The sequence below is a fragment of the Penicillium robsamsonii genome, assembly GCF_028829455.1.
Source record: "Penicillium robsamsonii strain IBT 29466 chromosome Unknown utg000008l_segment0_segment0, whole genome shotgun sequence".
Taxonomy (NCBI): Eukaryota; Fungi; Ascomycota; class Eurotiomycetes; order Eurotiales; family Aspergillaceae; genus Penicillium; species Penicillium robsamsonii.
Genome location: NW_026643226.1, coordinates 207,218 through 222,414, shown reverse-complemented (window position 1 = coordinate 222,414; position 15,197 = coordinate 207,218). Strand labels below are relative to the sequence as shown.

Below are 15,197 nucleotides of genomic sequence, written 5' to 3'. Positions count from 1 at the left end.
GGTTTGTCAATTTCGACTGAACATCTGTCGAAATGCAACATTGAATTACGCACTGCCCGCTGAATTTCATTATTGCTATGCTCCCCAAAATCCACAACTTTGGCTAGATATTTCGAAGTTGGGTCATGTTTGGTACGTATGTTGCTCGTGACAAAGTAAAGTTGGAGTGATGAAAACTAAAAAAGGAGCCGAGACACACGGCAGAACCAAATTATGGAGATGACAGTATAAGTTGAATAAAACTCGACGAACGCTAGTAATAAAATTCCTCCGCTTTTCTCCGACATGTGTCAATAAAGCAAGGGGCTTTGCAAAAAAATGTGTTACAGAAGCTGACATTGGGGGTTATAGATGGCATCAGATATCAAGCTACCGTGCTCCGGGAGTGAATCCTAGCCCTAGTTTCCGAGTTAGTACCATGTAAGATCTCATCAATAAGTGCCATCGCTTGATAAAGCCTTCTCTCCTGCAATCGGGGAGCTACAACTTGGACTGATAGCTTCGTGTTCAAATATACACTCCTATCATTGGTGTTTGGGTGCCCTGTTTCTGATGGATCAGCATGAACTTGCAAGATAGGATTTACCATTGCTTCCATACTGGAAGGGAACGGGTAATCAGAGGTTTGAAACATGTAAGAGTGGTACGAAAGACAGAATCCTAGGGGGATGGAGGTAGAGAGCTTACACAAATCCCTGTTTCTCGAATCCCAACCTCCAAGGACTTCCGATTCAGGTAGTTCGTCCTTTAAATCACCAATTGAGACGTCTCTGACTGGCAGTGTTCCAGCCGGATAGTCCAATAAGACAAATGCACTTGTATAACCAACACCATTCCACTTGTCAATCTCTGGCACTGGATGAGGAGCAACTGGGCAGATCAACGCGTCGATCATTCTCCCGTTCTCATCCCTCCAGATTTCCAACATTTCCTTCTCCAGCGCCGATTTTCTAACATGTAATTCGCTAAGTTGCATTAAATCTGCAGGCTTCTTTCTTCTCAACCTCGCGTTAAGCCAGGGAATCAAAGGTTCCCCGATTCTCTCAAGTATATCGAATGTGTGGTTGTTCCCCCCGATACCGAAAAATGAGTTGGCCAGTGAGTGGTATTTCTTGAACGCTGGAGCATTGATCTCAATAACTTCGAAACCGGCTTTGCGAAGAGTTTCTACCGTTTCATCAAGGACCTTGGCAACTGGTGATAGTGGCGTGGTGATGCCGTCAGTTCTCATAACTCCGAACAACGGTTTCCTTCCTATCTCCCCTTGCCCTTCCCACGACCCGAAAGCGACATTCGGATCTTTCTCCCACGGATGAGCATCTGCAATCGCTTTCAGAAACAGCTCGCAGTCTCTGACACTCGTCGCCATAAGTCCCGCACTAGCTTGTAACCCCAGTTTATCTATACCAGGTAGCTGCCCAATTTCTTGGCCTATGAAAGGGATTCTCTGCGAACTCGGTTTGATACTGTAGAGACCGTTACACATAGCAGGTATGCGTACCGAGCCTCCAATATCCGTGCCGATACCCAAAATACTGCCCCTCATGGCAATCAAGGCCCCTTCACCACCGCTACTTCCGCCCGCTGTAACCCGCCTGTTCCGTGGGTTCATAACCCGTCCGAAGAGATGGTTATGCGAATCCAAGGCCATGAGAGTTTGCGAGACATTGGTCTTGCAGTATAGCACTGCTCCCTGCTCAAGGAGTATGTCCACCAACGCGGCATTTTCCTTTGCAGGATTCGCTGCGAGACTTGCGAAGCCGATCGAAGAATCATACCCCTTGATATTGAACGTATCCTTTAACGAAATCGGTATCCCATGTAGCGGCCCTCGTGTCTTGCCTGTACGTTTGTATTCAGCATCCAGAGCGTGTGCTCGCTCGATAGCCGGTAGGAAGAGGATTTCCGAGAGACAGTTGGTGAGTTGTTGAGCAATGGCGGCGCGCTTACAGAAAGCAGTGATTACAGCTTCAGATGTGAGCGCCCGGGAATGGATAAGTTGAGAGAGTGAGGTTACATCATGCGAGGAAGTTATGGAGAATTCGTCTGGAGTCAGGACAGTGCTTTCTGAAACAAGGGAGCGGACATCGAGTGGGAGAGGGTCGGGTAGGTCGAGGAGCCAGTTTTTGGGGATGAGAGATTGAAGGGTCTTGAGTTTGCGGTGGGCAATAGCATGGTATGTTTGGGAGGACATTGGTTCCGAAAGTGCATCGGTTGCTGGCTGATAACCATTAGAGAGTGCTTATCCAAAGATGGAACTGGTGCGTTTTGAGATCCGCCAGCTCCGCCTGCCGCGCTGTACTGCGCGGCAACGCTAGCTGACTGTGGACTAGATCGGCTGGTGTAGGCTATCCCACTCGGATCTCAGATCGAACTCGCGGCGACGCTAAGCCAGATATATTCGCCAAACCCTAGACTTGAGTTCCTTTTATACATCTCATGTCAAGCTGTGTCAGCAGCCTGCAGGGCATGTAGCGTCCGTCCTAAGCATTAAAATCTGCTCTAACAGCATTTACACGTTCTTATTGTGTCCCCTCAACCAAGCAGCCTATAGGGGATTACCGCAATCTCCGCCTCGGGGTAGTCACCGAATGCTCTAAGCCTGTCTGAACTCCCTTCCAAAGCCCCGACCTCAAACATGCATGACGGCTAATTCAAACCGTACAATGACTTTCCAGTATGGAGTTTTCTCTTTAACTTCCCAGCGGCAACTAATTTGTCTACCACATTAAACAGCATCCCCTCACACCCTTTGCCTCCCATTATATCAACAGCAACAGGCAGGACTTCAGTTCGGTTTGTGATCCTTGAGTGATATTCACTTTCTCCAACTGGCAGAGATCAGAGACAATCCATCAAAGCTCTTGTATTTCGATAAAACTTACTTGGCAACACGAAATCAGGCGAACCTACGAACGAAGGAACACGATCGATTGCAAAACCTGACGGGATTCCCGGTGAATCAATTGGGTATGGACCATCCCGATATATGGCCTCTCCGGTCGATTGAGGATAGACAAATAGAAGATCAGAGCATGAATCTGGGCCACCTGCCTGCCCATGGGAGTGCCACCAACTGGCAAAGATACTCATATTGTGCAAGGCATCATCTAAAGATGTGTCTGCTTGCTCTGTTCCCCAATTCCACCGGATTGAGGGACTTGGGTCAATGAAAGGTAGCCGGCCGTCGTTCTCTTCTTTATATTGAGTGTATAGTTTATTTCCCACTAGTTGGAGCTGCTCCTTTGCAGTCAACAGCGGGAAAATATCACCAACGAAATCAACAAGTCCGGTACCATTTGCCTCTTTCGGGGCAGTCGAATTCCATATCTTTTCCATGTCAAAGACTTCGGCAGTTATGTGCAGAGTATCTGCAAGTGTTTTAGTGAAATCTAAAAGAATATCATCGCTTTGGCTTGATCGGTTGGTGGGAAAGTCAACAAGGTATAGTTTTCGTGGCAGAGAAGCGTTCGCTCCGAGATCGCCGTATAGTACTTTGGAAGCTTCTTTCCACAGCGTGGTGTTTCGGGCCAAAATTCCTAGAACTAGTCGTTAGAAGATATTTAGCAACCTCACGCAGTCTTGTGAGTGTGCTATACCAACTGTATCCATCTCGGGCGACAGAGGTATGATCCCTTCCAGCAAAGCTGAATCATGAGATGGTCGGATACCATACACACCATTTACCCCAGCAGGAACACGTATGGAGCCTCCAGTGTCTGTTCCTACGGCCAGGTCGAGCCAGTCATATGACGCCACTCCAGCTGCCGGACCACTGCTTGAACTTCCCGGGTCTTGATAGCCATCTCCTCGTGGGTTGAATGGAGCATGGTAATCAACCCTATTTGTTTAATCAGCAACTAAACAAATTGATCCAATATTGTGGTAGTAAGTACCAATCCGCTCTATGTCATGCTAGCGGCAATTAGCTTCCGTGTTGTGTCTTAGTCCTTCAGATCAAACTCACGTAGCCCACTAACGCGGATGATCAGCACATAGGAGCACAAAAGTGTAATTTTCTGACTCACCTCTCCATTTGCGAATTGACTAGTCTTCATTTTTCCAATCAAAACAGCCCCAGCATCGATTAGCTTCTGGATGGCGGGGGCTGTCTCATTCGCGGGAGGAGACAGTTTATAGTAAGCCCTATTTCCGCCACTGGACTTGGTGCCAGCAACATCAAAGATGTCTTTCACTCCAAGACGTACCTAAGCCATAGTTACTCAGCAAACATACAATAGGTGGATCATTTTGAGAACAAAAATGGTATGGGAATTATGCACTAACACCTGCTAGTGGCTTCGCCGGGTCCTTGGTGGAATATAGCCTTGACGGTACCCCAATGGTCATCGATCCGGCTCCCTGGTACACGGTTAGACTGAGCCAGTGCGTCGTATATTGATGCAGATGGCCATACCGGTACAGCGGCAGGGATCACATCGTAAGAATCACCCCCCACGGGTATTAGGCCTTGCGTAAAGGCCCCTTGTTCGTCTGAGTAGAGTCGATACGCGGCATGTATTATTCCTGATGCTGGAGACCAGAAATATGGCCCAGGGAGAAGGGATGGCCGAGAGGTATCGACCGGGTATGGAAAGATGGCTTCGACTCCATATTTTGACTTGGCCGTCTGTAAGTCCTGAATAGCGTCATTTGAGTGCCCATTGTGGAAAATGACTTGACAACCAGTCAGCGTGTGTGCTAGCAAGCTATAAGTGATAAATTGCACCTCTCAGAAATCCAACATTGAAAACGTCATCCAATGATTGATAACCCGCAATAATTGCATCCAGAGAACCGGTATCGCTAGCAATGTCTATGAAAGTGACAGGATACAGATGTTCCGTCAAGTTCGCGACAGCTGGCCTATTATCGAAGCCAAATGTACCAAGAACCTTTGGTGGGAGATAAAATGAAATTCCATTTAATTCGACTGTTTGGCCTTTTAATGAAATGCAATATGTCATCTGAGTCAAATCCAGGATCAGTTGGATAAAAAGGAGAAACATGGTGAGCGCCAATGGAGGAGACAGGAACAAGACGCAAAACAAGACGCAGCGAAAGATGGATTTGAAAGGCAGCTTTGGTACTATTATCTTAGGATACGTAACGCTATTACCTTATATGTAAGGGCTGTGCATAGGGCTCAATCACGACATATCTACCAAATTAAAAACTAGGGCAGGTTTTCGAGTCTGTAATCGGAATGTAAGAGATGGGAAAGCTGGTGTCGTTACCATACACCCAAAGCAAAAGGACTTAGGGCTGTCTCTGGTAATTTTGTATCTGCAGTCCGCTAACCTTGGGTGATCTGCATCACACATCATCCCGGCCCCCTATAAATTTGCGTTTACTAGGGGAAGCGGAAGACTGCACAACCTGCATTAGCCTATATTTCATATTCCGTCGTCATCCGACAGTTAACTGCTCCCACGAATTCTCGAGTAAAGCCCGGGGATAAGCTGTTAGATTGACATTCCAAGTATCCATTTCATACGTCTCAGTCAAATGTGTTATTAGCACCCTACTCTTTTTTTTTTCTTATGCGTGGTCGCCACAAAGATAGGTTTCATCCTAAAACATGTCTTCCAAATTAGTAAGCTCCCACAATGGCGAATGATTATGAGAAATACTGAACATTGATCAAGAGCAAATATGAGCCTATTGAGCCTGAAGATATCACCCGCTCGAGATATCCTATAACACAGCGAACACCCAAGCTCATATGGATTGTGTTCGCCGCATCTATCGCCATCTGTGCTGCGGCCATTACTTTCTTAGCAGTAGAAATCCGATGGTACTCGGTTACAACCTACATGCAGTCGCCCTATCCGCAGTTTGAATCTCAAAAGTACACATGCGGCAATTCGACCGAGGAAGCAAAACGAAGAGGGTGTACCTTTGACGTCTTATCTATGAACTGGCTTCCAGAACAGTGTGCTCGCGACGAGACACAGGAGTTTATCGATTACGCAGTCAACGAGACCTGGGTTTACTATCGGGATAGACATGCAGAACATCCAATCGAGGGTGCGGATGAGTTGTCGGAGTTGGGGGATAAATTTTGGTGGTCAACGCAGAGGGAGCACCTGGTGCATTGCGCATTCATGATCTTGAGGCTCCACAAAGTCCTCGAGCGAGGTGGGAAAATTGATCATCTAACGGGGAGCTTTGGTCATACAAAGCATTGTGTGATGATGTTGTTAGAGGCCAGCAAGGCGGATCCCGAGAATGACAAGGTAAACACGCCTGGAAATATTGCTCTTGGGTCATGTTGAATGGCCTTGCGTGAATTTACATCTTAAACTATCGCATTGAGACAATACAAGAGACGAATTCATATATCACTTATGTGTATGATAGAACTTCTTCAACCTCCGCCTCCCCTACTCGGAAAATCTTTCGTAAATCTCGGGCTTCTTTCCTCGTCAAACGGACGACTTTCCCTGGTAGGCTAATTAATCCAATATATTCATAAATTGACCATTCTTGATTTAAGCAGATGAGCGTGTCAGTCTCCACACTGAGTTTACGTGGCCCTGCATCAGACCCAAACCTTGTTATAGGTTGTCTGCGCCTATGGAATGATTTTGTATGGACCTCGGAGCAATACATGCCCATTGAAATGTTACTCTGCACGCTGCCCTATTCAGATAATAGGCCAGAATGGACGATCGTGATGATTGTCGGTGTAGACTACTCTCTTCATTTCTAGATGGGTAGTCGAGTATTGGGCTGTTCAGGTTAGGCAAATGCTAACAAGGTATCATGACCTTGGGAGCCTAGTGGAGGGACTGTGGTCCCCCTGCTAGCGGTGACTACCGGATTCGATATCTTTATCTACGCGAATCTTTGGTATAAATACGATGGTCCTCTCATCATCTACTTCTTCCAGACCAACCTAGCTGACCTGATATTTCGAGTCAGAATCTTCCAGTTCTTCTTCCATCAAAGTCAAAATGAAGTTTTTCAACCAAGCAATTTTCGTGGCTATCTTCGCCGCCGCATCTCTTGTGGCAGCTGCTCCTGTGCCTACCGGTAAGACTTCAAGCCATTTCCTAACTTTGACATGAATGATGCTCACAGTGGTCTAGAGAAGCGCGATCAGTACGATGTCACTATGAAATGCCAGGCTGCCTACGCAGACCTTCTCGAGAAGCGTGATCAGTACGATGTCACTATGAAGTGCCAGGCCGCCTACGCAGACCTTCTCGAGAAGCGCGACCAATACGACACCACCATGAAGTGTCAGGCTGCATATGCCGACTTGCTCGAGAAGCGTGACCAGTATGACGTTACTATGAAATGCCAGGCTGCTTACGCCGACCTTCTCGACAAGCGTGATCAGTACGACACCACTATGAAATGCCAGGCTGCATATGCCGACTTACTCGAGAAACGGGATCAATACGATGTGACCATGAAATGCCAAGCTGCCTACGCGGACTTGGTCGAAGAAAACTAGGTCTGAGTTGAGAGAGTCCGGTATCTGTAGATAGTTTCTATCTGTTGGACCATCCCATAGGTTACGGATTGAACGATTGTTTGCCAGACACAGGGTATAAATACCCCGACTCTTCATAAATTGAATAGCAGAGACATTCTTTTTTATTCATCACATCTCCTTCGTAGCCTAACACTATCCAATACCAAGTCCATTATACTTGATATAATCTTCTTTGGCCGTATGAATTCTAAGGATTTGCGATTGGCCTCTACTGTACGGTAGTTAGAAGATATATAAACATATAAAAGCTTGTAAAGTCCTGACAAGCATTGCCAATCCTGTCTTCCGTGCTATATTTCAACTTTCCCCAATATTTACCGTACGTTCACAACCTTAACCGCACGCCCTCTCCCTTCACCTTCCTTCTTTCTCGCCCCCACCACCTCTTGCGCCTTGACATCAGCCTGACGCACCCAGTCTTACATCTCGCTGCCGCCCCACTTGACACCGCACACCCGGTCACTTTTCACCCCGGCACAAATGTTCTATTCGCTAGCGCTGCGTTGAGGACGGGTCAGTCCCCTCGAACAATAATGGGACTGTTCTATCTCTCAGGAGAATGCTAGGTGACTTTTGCTAGGAAAAGGTGCATCGCATCATATCTGGGTCCTTGAGACTTGATACGGAACGAGCCTATGTAACTTTTGACCGACTTTATTTTGCCGCACATGGAGCCTGATTCTCACACTTATGCTGCTGACTGCCCCCACCTCTTGCTCCTTGCCTGGGGTTGCATTGCATTGCTCGATGCTGTGACGACCCGTCGGCCCTTGTCAGACGTTCCGAGCTTGACATGTCCCGTCGATCTATTCGCGTCGCAGCGCTCCTTCAGATGAACCAATGGCTAAAATCGCGCACCTGCTCTGGACGGTAGACCTTACGGTGGGAGAAAGTGGGTTTGGCTAGACCGGGGTTAGGCTACGACGAAATCATGTTTTCTGGCTGTGAGATGGGGACTAGTTCGCTTTGCGCGGTATATGATGTGCTTTTCGGGGAAGCATGGACCTATCCTGCCCTGCAGCTGAAGGTCTACGTGAAATGACTTGCAAAGTGTGTATTACTTTGTTTTTCAATACCAAATTTTCATTCCGTATTCATACCCAACCAGGTGCATATGCACTAATACGATAATTGCTCAAACGTATTCCGAGGCCAGTCTTCTGCGAAAACTTCGGATTTTGCTATGACAGAAGACAACCTCCGAGAGCAAGAGACATACAGGACATTTACATTTTACACTGAAGATGTCTGAAGAGAGTCGACCTTTCATTTCACATGGATCGGGGTCGCTGGCAGAGAAATCGGAGGATGAGTCGGAGAACTTGGTGATTGAACCCCAACGCAAGTCTCTGCGGTTTCTGCGCATTGCGTGTGTTCTGGAATCAATTGCTCTCATTCTGCTGACAGCTGGGCTCATTCTTGCTTTTCAAACGAGGTACGCAGAGTCAGATTCAGATCTTGAATGCGCCCGAAAAGTATCAGCTTATTGTAAGTTCTTTCACTGGACATCTTGTGAGCCAAGAAAAATAGACACAGCAAAGCTAATGAGCATAGCCCCTCTTCTTGGAGAACCTGACTTGATCAAGTATTCCGAGTACGATCTTCCGCTGTATTTCAACGAGAAAACAGACTATCGTGGCCCACCAACCCCAGAGAGGGAGGTGATGTGGGAAAAACTGTGGCACCGTACGTGATCTGATATGAATGGACTTTTGATACCCCAAAGCTGATTGGAATACTGGGACAGAGGGTGCATTTGAAGTTCCTGAAGACAAGTTGGATATCATGAACAAATCACATTCAGGCAGAACATACAAACATGTTCCACCGGAGGTGGGAACCGGTTATGCGGCTCAGCTGGAAGTCCTTCATCAGTTGCATTGTGTGGTATGCTTTGAAGAAACAGTCTACTGTAGAAACATTTACTAATCTTCACTTCCGCTCTAGCACATGCTCCGACAATGGTCTTACAAAGAGCACTGGATTGACCAAGGACTTGACTTACCCGGAAGTCTTTATGGAGATCCCAAGCTCACGAGAATGCATCTAGGTACGTTTAGCAAAATGTGGTAACATGTGTTGACGTTGGTAGATCATTGCATCGAGGTTTTACGAGCAAACATTATGTGTAAGTATGCAGTCGATATATGGTGATTGTATACCGCTAACACTTTCTAGGTACGTCTGATGTGACGCCGATCCTGATAGAATTAGATCCAAAGGTAAGCCAGCCCTTCACGTTATCTTCCATTTCTAACAAAGCAGGCGCCGTTCGGAGAGCGTGCTGATTTCCGGTCAAACCATAAATGCCGCAATTTCTGGGAGATTCGTCAATGGGTTATTGATCATACTGCTATTCCTTGATCGGTATCCAAATGTATACGATTCTATGCTAGAGGTTTATACAAGATGTTTTAGAAAATCAAGCGCCATTTTAAATCACTTTTAGGATTGACAAGTAAAGCTTTTAGATAAAAAAAAATAAAACCCGCTCCAGCATCGGAGTGCTACTGAGTTAAGACTAAAAGATAGGTTTCCTTCTTGTATTGCCTAGTAAGCTATTAGGATCTACCATTCGGCCACTTCTCATGCAATGCGCTTATCACGCCATCAAAGCAGACCGGATCCTCCAATTTCGGCGAAGCTTGCCTTTTCTTCAATGCCCTTCCGACCAATTCTCCATATTCTTAATTTTTTGGGTGAATCTAAGCCTTATTAGAATGCCTTTCTATGCCACCGAAACCCCCGAACGGGTGAAGAAAGCCCCAGTAAGTTAAGATCTGATACCTTCTACCGGGAGCTAATTTTCAAAGGGTCTACACCTCATAACCTCTTTAACCCCAAATGGAAGAAAAGTCCACATTCTTCTGGAAGAACTCAAGGACGCCTACGGCCTTGAATGGACGACAAGTCTGATCGACCTTGACAAAAACGAACAGAAAAAAGACTGGTTTCTCAGACTAAATCCCAATGGTACCTCTTTTCCTTTTTAATGTTTCATTGCCCAGACTAATCATAATGCAGGACGTATCCCAATCTTAATCGACAACAATATAAGTCCACCTCACGTGGTTATGGAATCATCCGCTGAACTGTTATACCTCGTCAATTTGAACCAAAACAATCTTTTCTGGTTCTCGGATCCAATTGAACAAAGCGAAGCATTCCAATGGCTAATATTCTGGCATGCTTCGGGGCAACCCAATCAAGGGCAATATAATTTTTTTCGAAACAATGGCCAAACTCGTGAGTGTTACCCTTGCAGCTTTCTGTGTGCTTACTAAGATCTAGACGTGGATCGTTTCAAGCGGGAACTGCTGCGGGTTTACGATGTACTTGAAATCCGTCTTTCAGGGAGATATGGTGGTGGCATACGGGAATATTTAGCTGGGAAGGACAAGGGGAAATACAGCATTGTTGATATCAACGCCTGGGCTTGGATACGAAATATTCGACGCATTGGATTTTCAGAGGATGAATTGGCCCAGTTACCTCATTTACAACGGTGGGTGAATCGCATTGCGGCGCGACCGGCTGTGGAGCGAGGTTTAGGGGAGTGGTATGATGAGGATGTGCATCCAGAGTTGTTGCTCGAGACCCCGTGACTGTTCCATAACGCAAGCCTGTCAAGAGTGGCTGGTGTTCTTCTCATTAATATCATTGATACATCGATAAGATCCTTAGAAACCCCTAGGGATAAAAGTATCTGAGACTTCTGAAAAGATTTCGAAAAAAAAAAAAAAAAAGACAAGGCATCTATCTATTCTCATGTAGTAAGGTATGTTGTAGAAAGATGGGGGTTCAAGTGAATTTTAGCTACATAGGCAACGCCAATCCCATTCCAAACATTCTGCTATTGTACAAATCAGATACCTCAAACTTGCGCCTGGATCTCATCAACGACTCGCCCAAGAGTCCCATTACTCCAGCCATCAACTCGCTCACGGTCACACTTCTCATACAAAGCACGTGCAAGTGCCGCAAGCTGAGCAGCCTCCTTCGCATTAGCCTCTGCAGCTTGGATTTGAATCCAACTGATGACACCAGAACGGGTGATCAGGGTGGTACTACCACCGACCTGAGCGGCACGGTACACAATCTGCAGGATCTTTTGTCGAGCTCCTGGGACGAGGGTGGGGGACTGGTAGAGGGAAAGAATGCGCTCGAAGACATTAGCTCGGCGGTACACCTCCATGTCCTAGATTCAACGTGTTAGTAGTGGTATTGAAGTGTAGAATCGAAAGGTAACAACTTACAGCCTCGGTGCGGAGTGCCCTGATAAATAGGTTCAGGAGCCAGTCGATCTCATCGAAATACCCATCATCCAACTCGGGCTCGTGCAGGAGGATTTTATCGACCCAGTATGTTGGGATCTTCTCAACTTCCCAGGATGGTGCCTTCTGCAGGAACTTGTTGACTTTGCCGTAGACCTTGTGGAGGGGGTCTGTGAGAACCGCCAGGCAGTTTGAGGCACACTCGCCAACAATCCAAGGGACGGGCTTGTCCATGCCAATGTTGTTGACTGTTTCGAGGAGCTCACCGGCCAGGGTAAACACCGTACGCCATTCTGCGTAGGTAGATTCCTTGAGTTTGGCCATGAAGCGAATAATGTTGGCAAAGGCCTGTCTTCGGACTTCTTCGTGCTGGGAGCAAAGGCAGAGCATCAACTCGGCAACGTAACCCTGATCCACTGCTTCGGCAATATCCTCTCTTTCCCATTTGTTTAGGGCGTTGTGGGTCGTCCCTTCGGTAGGCAAGAATCCAAAGATCTCATCAAGGTCAACGGTAGAGGCTTTGTTGGATGAACGAGGCACGTTAGAGCCAGAGTCAATGTCCATTTTGTCTTCATTGTCGGCATCATCTGCCGCCTTCAGGGACTTCTTAAGAAGAGACTTGATTTTCTTGCTCTCGGTGGCTTCAACCAATGCATCCCGAGCAGCTTTGAGTACCTTGGTGCTCTCACCCGCCTGCTTCAGATTACCGAGAAGACTTGCGATCCAGGCTCCAACGGCAGCTTCCGTGGATGCATCTCCGCTCTTGACGACAAACGGCCATTGCTCAACAATGGCAGCAACAAGCGCGCTAGTAGTTCTGGACACATCCTCGGATAATGACTGTAGCAAGTCCTGGTAGTGAACAGGCTTCTTGGCGACACGTGAGACGCAGTTATCAAAGAAAACCAGCTGATGATGCAAAGCATCAGCCTCGGAATTCTCAAGACTTGACAAGATAGATGCAAATGCGTGTGGGGAGCTTTGCAGAACAGAGTTTTCAACCAGAACAGTCTTGAGCAGGGTAGAGATACGTCGTGAAGAGTCCTTATCTGAAGTATCCATGAGAACCTTGAGAATCGAGGTGAAGGGTGAGTATTGCATTGATGCTGGCTTTTGCCACCAACGCAATGAGGCGGACTGTTGTGCGATCTGGAGAATGCTCTGAAGTTGGCTCAAAAGCGACTCAGAATCATCCGCGCTAGCATCTGGGGCTTCCAGTCGCTTGAGAACATCTACCAAGACTAGTGAGACGTCAAAGTTTTCCTCCAGAGCAATGTCCGGCATCACATCATAGTAACAGGTCAAGAGCTCTGCAACAGCCTCCTGCTGAGTCAAGTCCTCCTTTTCTGTTCGTCGGAAGAGGACAACGACGTCCTTGACAGCAGGGCAGCGGCGAGAGAATTCTGCCAGCAACTTCGCAGAAGCCTGGTTCCAGAATAGCTGACCTTGGCCGTGATCTGCCTGGAAGATTTTGAGGACAGCTCGCAGCTTAGTGAAAGCGAGAGTCAGGATACGCACGGCGAACAAAGTGATAATCTCCGCATTCTGGTTGAGGCAGCGGGTCATGATCTTCTGGTTAAGGGGACGAGGGAGAATATTTTCAATAACGATAGAAACGGGTGGTGGCAGGATAGGCTGCTTATCTTTCCAGCCACAGTTTGCAGGGACAGGCAGCTGCACAGTTGAGAAAAGGAACGCCGACTCGGCCATCCATGAAGGAGTAGCCTTGGGGTCTGAAATGAACATCGTTTTCCTCGAGAAGTAATCAGCAATGAGTTCCGGTGCCACCTTGAAGATCGAGACCAGCAGTTCAATCTGAAGACTATCCACATCAGGCCGAAGGCACTGGATGAGGAATGAAAGGGAACCATTCCGCACGGGGACGGAGTCTCTGTATTTGTCGACGTAGATGGGGGAATCAAGGCCCAATTCAATGCATGAATCGTCATCAACGGCTAAGGTCTCTGGATCGGTTCCGACAGGATACCAGCCGGTCTCAGGCAAGAGAACACCGAGGCCGGCGGTTTTGCACACATTCATCATGACTCGGTGGATCTCATTGGCGATGATAACTCCTCCAGCATTAGGTTCATCTGACTCTCGATCGTAGCCATAAAGCGTCACCAGTCGTTCGAGATTGTGTCTGTTGAAAAACTTGCTCTTCGATTTGCGGGGCAGGGCGGAATCTTGTACCACGTCTCTCTCGATAGCCTTGATAATTTCTAGTACAGTATCCCTCGGATCTTTCCGAATATATTCGAGGAAAGATCTAGTGATCTTGTGCTGTTCGATGATATCGCCCTTCTCGGAGGCATGCTGAACTCTCAGGTTCGCTAGCAGGTATCGCTGAGCGTTGCGTCTGAGAGTGGACTTGTGGGACTCATCCTCTGAGATTTCTTGTGTCTTGTTGGGGGTCAAGAAGACCTCCAATCGCTTAAAGGTAATATACCGGCGGAGGTACAGCTGTCGTGCCACTGCTCCTCCATCAAAAGTGACGATCTCCGTAAGCAAACGGAGACACGGTGAGATCAAGTGCTCTTTGGACTTGGTTGCTGTCAGACCGCGGTTGAACAGTCTCAACTGGTCTTTCTGCAGCAGATGTTTGCACAGGGCGATTCCAAACTCTCGGAACTCCAGTTCCGACGAAATCGTCTTGAGGAAGATCGCAAGAACAGAAGGCACACTGGTCAATAAAGGCTCATTGTTATTGCTATCGCCAAATGACCACGATTGAATGAGGTCTGCAAAGCACACTGAGGTCTCATCCTCTTTTCCGGAGTTGGTGATTTGCTTATCGCAATACTCCTTAAGGACACGCAATTTCTCTGCTTTTTCGCTCGCTTCTTCCGTTTGTGCAATTGACACTAAGAACTCCTTAAACTTGATTATACCTGTCTGCTAGTCAGTTTTGGTGTAGCTTTGGATGGCTTGCGATCTGCCTCACCTTGCTTTGCCAACGGGGCATTTTGCTGAACAGCCAACAGTTCGCGCAACGAAGCAGCAGACTTTATATTGGACGTGACATTCGTTTTCTCTGGTTTAGAATCATCGATCTTTCTTCTCTTCGCCCTAGAGGGATGTTCTGTGACGTGCGACATGATTTGATGGGTTGGGTGTTGTAACTTATTTTTTTTTTTATCTTCAGATCCGATACCATCGACATTTCCAGTTGATTGGCCGAGGTCTCCCCGCCCGGTAAAAAGTGTGGATACACCGCCCTTTTCTGTTGGATTAATATAAAGGCGGTGACGATTAGCCTCTAATCAGTGGACCTCGGGAGACACATCACTTACATCATTTCACTATGTAACTATCACTATCCATAGCAGGGCATATATAGCTTCATTTATATGTCTTTGAAAGGATAACCTGACTAGCCTGGTAGCGACAGACCTGTACAAAAAATAATCCTTAAC

At 47.1% G+C, this 15,197-nt stretch overlaps 5 protein-coding genes across 5 annotated transcripts; 3 read left to right on the top strand and 2 right to left on the bottom strand.

Moving 5' to 3' along the window:
- Positions 1-364: 364 nt before the first annotated feature.
- Positions 365-2,194, bottom strand: N7447_010875 (Amidase; the record flags this gene model as incomplete). The annotated part of the gene is made up of 1 exon (XM_057235137.1): positions 365-2,194. One exon carries the CDS (start codon positions 2,192-2,194, stop codon positions 365-367), a length of 1,830 nt encoding a protein of 609 aa, XP_057080455.1.
- A 3,387-nt stretch (positions 2,195-5,581) lies between these two features.
- N7447_010874 (uncharacterized protein) lies at positions 5,582-6,278 on the top strand (the record flags this gene model as incomplete). The annotated part of the gene is made up of 2 exons (XM_057235136.1): positions 5,582-5,596; positions 5,649-6,278. The coding sequence occupies 2 exons, from the start codon at positions 5,582-5,584 to the stop codon at positions 6,276-6,278; spliced, it is 645 nt and encodes a 214-aa protein (XP_057080454.1).
- A 681-nt stretch (positions 6,279-6,959) lies between these two features.
- N7447_010873 (uncharacterized protein) lies at positions 6,960-7,465 on the top strand (the record flags this gene model as incomplete). Its single annotated transcript, XM_057235135.1, has 2 exons — positions 6,960-7,038; positions 7,095-7,465. 2 exons carry the CDS (start codon positions 6,960-6,962, stop codon positions 7,463-7,465), a joined length of 450 nt encoding a protein of 149 aa, XP_057080453.1.
- A 1,286-nt stretch (positions 7,466-8,751) lies between these two features.
- On the top strand, positions 8,752-11,112 carry N7447_010872 (glutathione S-transferase; the record flags this gene model as incomplete). The annotated part of the gene is made up of 11 exons (XM_057235134.1): positions 8,752-8,995; positions 9,062-9,193; positions 9,255-9,394; positions 9,455-9,557; positions 9,600-9,635; positions 9,686-9,729; positions 9,773-9,801; positions 10,227-10,275; positions 10,321-10,480; positions 10,532-10,753; positions 10,799-11,112. 11 exons carry the CDS (start codon positions 8,752-8,754, stop codon positions 11,110-11,112), a joined length of 1,473 nt encoding a protein of 490 aa, XP_057080452.1.
- A 269-nt stretch (positions 11,113-11,381) lies between these two features.
- N7447_010871 (NPA1/URB1 family protein) lies at positions 11,382-14,879 on the bottom strand (the record flags this gene model as incomplete). The annotated part of the gene is made up of 3 exons (XM_057235133.1): positions 11,382-11,705; positions 11,764-14,672; positions 14,726-14,879. 3 exons carry the CDS (start codon positions 14,877-14,879, stop codon positions 11,382-11,384), a joined length of 3,387 nt encoding a protein of 1,128 aa, XP_057080451.1.
- Positions 14,880-15,197: the final 318 nt, after the last annotated feature.